We start from the raw sequence: 2,716 nt of genomic DNA, 5'->3' as shown, positions 1-2,716 counted from the left end.
TCAGGGTGGAGCAGCTGCTGTGATTTAATCAGGGTGGAGCAGCTGTTTCCACCCGGTTGGTTCCAGATTCCAGATAATGGCAGCCCACTGCACGCCATAGGGATGGGTTAGGTGTAGAGGTAAATTTCTCCAATGGGAGATCAATAAAGTTCAATTATTATTATTATTATTGAATAATCGGGTCATTAGTAGGACTCAGGAGAACTCAACTGCAAAGAGGAATTTATTCAGCCATTAGATCCAGGGATCAGAGACATCTAAAAGGTTCAGAAGACCAGATCGCAAGAACTGGAAATGAAAACAACTATAAGATGGTTGAATGTTGGACATAACTGACAGTTCCCAAAGGACATCAATCCCAAACAAACATTTTGAGGAAGACTGGACCAGAATACAATCCTACTGAGGAGGCCTGGTCTTTGTAAGAAAACTCAGATCAGAAGTTAAAATATCCATTTAGTTCAGAAAAGAAAATCAATTCTATAAACCTTGTTTTTGGCTCCAAAAGGTTATGACTGCTTTGCAAATGTCAAAGGATATTTCTAAAATATTTATGGGGGTATAGCAATGTTTATAAAAATATCCAAACCCTACCTGTATATTTTTTTATCCTTCGTAGGTTTTTAAAATAGGAAATAATTCACTTGAGTAGCTAATGTTAAGGTTAAAGAAAAAAAAACTAAGAATGTATCAACATTTTTATTGGTAAATACAAAAAAATCAAAACAAAAGTAAATTATTCTAAACCCAAAAATCGGTATTAAATTAATGTCCACAGTGATGCATAAATTTCTCTGACCAAAGCTGGAAAGATAAACAACTAAAATCTTTTCTTCCTTTGGCACCTTCTCCTTCTTTTTCACTATTTGAGCCGATATAACGAGTACATTTCTCCACTGTGAGATCAGTAAAGTCAGTCAATCAATAATAGATCATTTGAGAGTTTGGGCCTCTGCATAAAAACGCACCTTTTACTTTCTTGGCAGGTTTTGTTATGACTGCTGTAGGGTCATTTGGGGATAACCAGGCAACCAGATCCGTCTCTGCATTCCAGTAGTAGGGGAGACCGCTGTGGAATAAAACAAGCAAAATTTTATCCATTCAAAATTGAGACAATAAGAAATGATCATTCAGGTGATTTTGATAATTGAAGTGATGGTTAAATAGTCCTGAAAAACAATGTCGGAGGTGTGACTAATTTGGGGTTATTTCTGAGTACATACCAGGCCGGGTCAAACACTTTGTACCAGTTTGGAGGCAGGTTCTCTACTCTGGTAGCTTCATAGTCTACGTTGTTGTCATCGTAATCTTCAGCAATAATCTCCTCATCTGCCTCTGCTGTAATCAAGAAGAAAATTGTTATTTTCTTTTTATTTAGGTTGACTAGCCTAAAATATACAAAATAATTGATTACCTTGATCTGATGGTTTCACAATCCCTCTCTTGGCCAAGCGGGCCAGCAGTGCCGGCGGAAGAGGCATTCTTCAAACCAGGAGAGAGCATTTATCACTTCACTGAGTCGAACAGGAGGCATTTATATGTTGTTGAATAAACTAATACAGTAACAGTTGTTATTAACTTAAACCTTCCTATTTATTGTGTCATAACAACAACAAAAAAAGGGCTGCATTCATTTTAACTAATGGGCCAGTCAGAGGAGCAGTCAGTATTGTCTAAAAGAACTGCAGGAGTTTCCAGAGCTCAGATTAGGGGTGAAAAATTTTGCCAAAAATCTAAATCATGATTATTTTAACCAAAATTGCAAAATCTTATTTACATTTTCCTTTGCACTAGCTTGTAGATGTTTCACCCCAGGCTCTCTGATTTTCAAAGGCTGCATACCCAGAGTGTATTGTTATAGGACTTTACTGTAACTATTGTGTGAAACAGTGTTAATTTCTACTTGTATTCATAGATCTGCATGCTAGTTGCTACGTCCTCTACCTTTCTGTGTTGTGACAAACTCTGAAGCATTTAACTACCACCTAAAGGGCTGGGGAGAGAAATTTAGTGTCTTACTTTTGTTAAATATAGTGTGATTAAAGACCAGTGCCTCTGAAATTTGAAAATTGTGTTTGATTAAATTGTGATTATATTGCAAATGCAATTAATTGCCAAGCCCTAGTTCAGATCAGAAAATATATCAATAAAACATCCATTCATCTTCCACCACACTGATAGTAACCATGGCAACATAGCCAAGAGATGGTTATTGTTGAAAGGCCCTTACAATTCAATTCAATTAAAAAATACTTTATAAATCTCCAATGGAAATAAAAGGTTGCAGTGTTTGTCACCAGCCATGAGCAGAAAACCAGAATATGCTCTGGTCAGATGAGCCCAAAACCAAATGTGTGACTAAACCCCTGCATTTTACCCTAAACACACAATATCCACTGTAAAGGGGTGGTGGCAGTGTCATGCTTTGGGAATTTAGAGAGAGGCTGCGATTGGACAACAGATCAAACTAGGAGCAGTCCTGAAAAAAATACCTCACCTCAGCAGCTATGTGTTAAATTTGTTGGTCCTTTGCATGAAATAATACAATCAAAAATAAGTTTCTGTTCAACGACACAATGAAATGTGAATGCAAAATGATCATAAACTTGGTCTAAGTCTAAATTAGCCTGGGTGCCAGTCCGAACTTAGTCCCGCCCACAAGGTTTGAGGTCGGGAAGTTCGGTCTGGCTCTGCTCCATAGTAGCGCGAGTATTAT

General features: G+C 37.4%; 1 protein-coding gene across 2 annotated transcripts in view; it reads right to left on the bottom strand.

Moving 5' to 3' along the window:
* The window catches only part of pqbp1 (polyglutamine binding protein 1), a 9,174-nt gene that overhangs the window by 5,085 nt on the left and 1,373 nt on the right, over window positions 1-2,716 (bottom strand). Inside the window, exons 2-4 of one of the 2 annotated variants that reach the window (XM_015392356.1) lie at window positions 1,415-1,482; window positions 1,224-1,335; window positions 969-1,069 (exon numbers count right to left, since the gene is read on the bottom strand). In XM_015392356.1, the coding sequence (XP_015247842.1) occupies window positions 969-1,069; window positions 1,224-1,335; window positions 1,415-1,481 (280 nt within the window). In that variant the 5' untranslated portion in view covers window position 1,482. Of the gene's footprint in view, window positions 1-968; window positions 1,070-1,223; window positions 1,339-1,414; window positions 1,483-2,716 lie in introns of both variants that reach the window. The other variant, XM_015392355.1, reaches the window with a different exon arrangement.

The sequence above is a fragment of the Cyprinodon variegatus genome, unplaced genomic scaffold (genome assembly GCF_000732505.1).
Source record: "Cyprinodon variegatus isolate N-32 unplaced genomic scaffold, C_variegatus-1.0 Scaffold587, whole genome shotgun sequence".
In the NCBI taxonomy this organism is placed as follows: Eukaryota; Metazoa; Chordata; class Actinopteri; order Cyprinodontiformes; family Cyprinodontidae; genus Cyprinodon; species Cyprinodon variegatus.
This window is presented reverse-complemented; position numbering and strand designations above follow the sequence as displayed.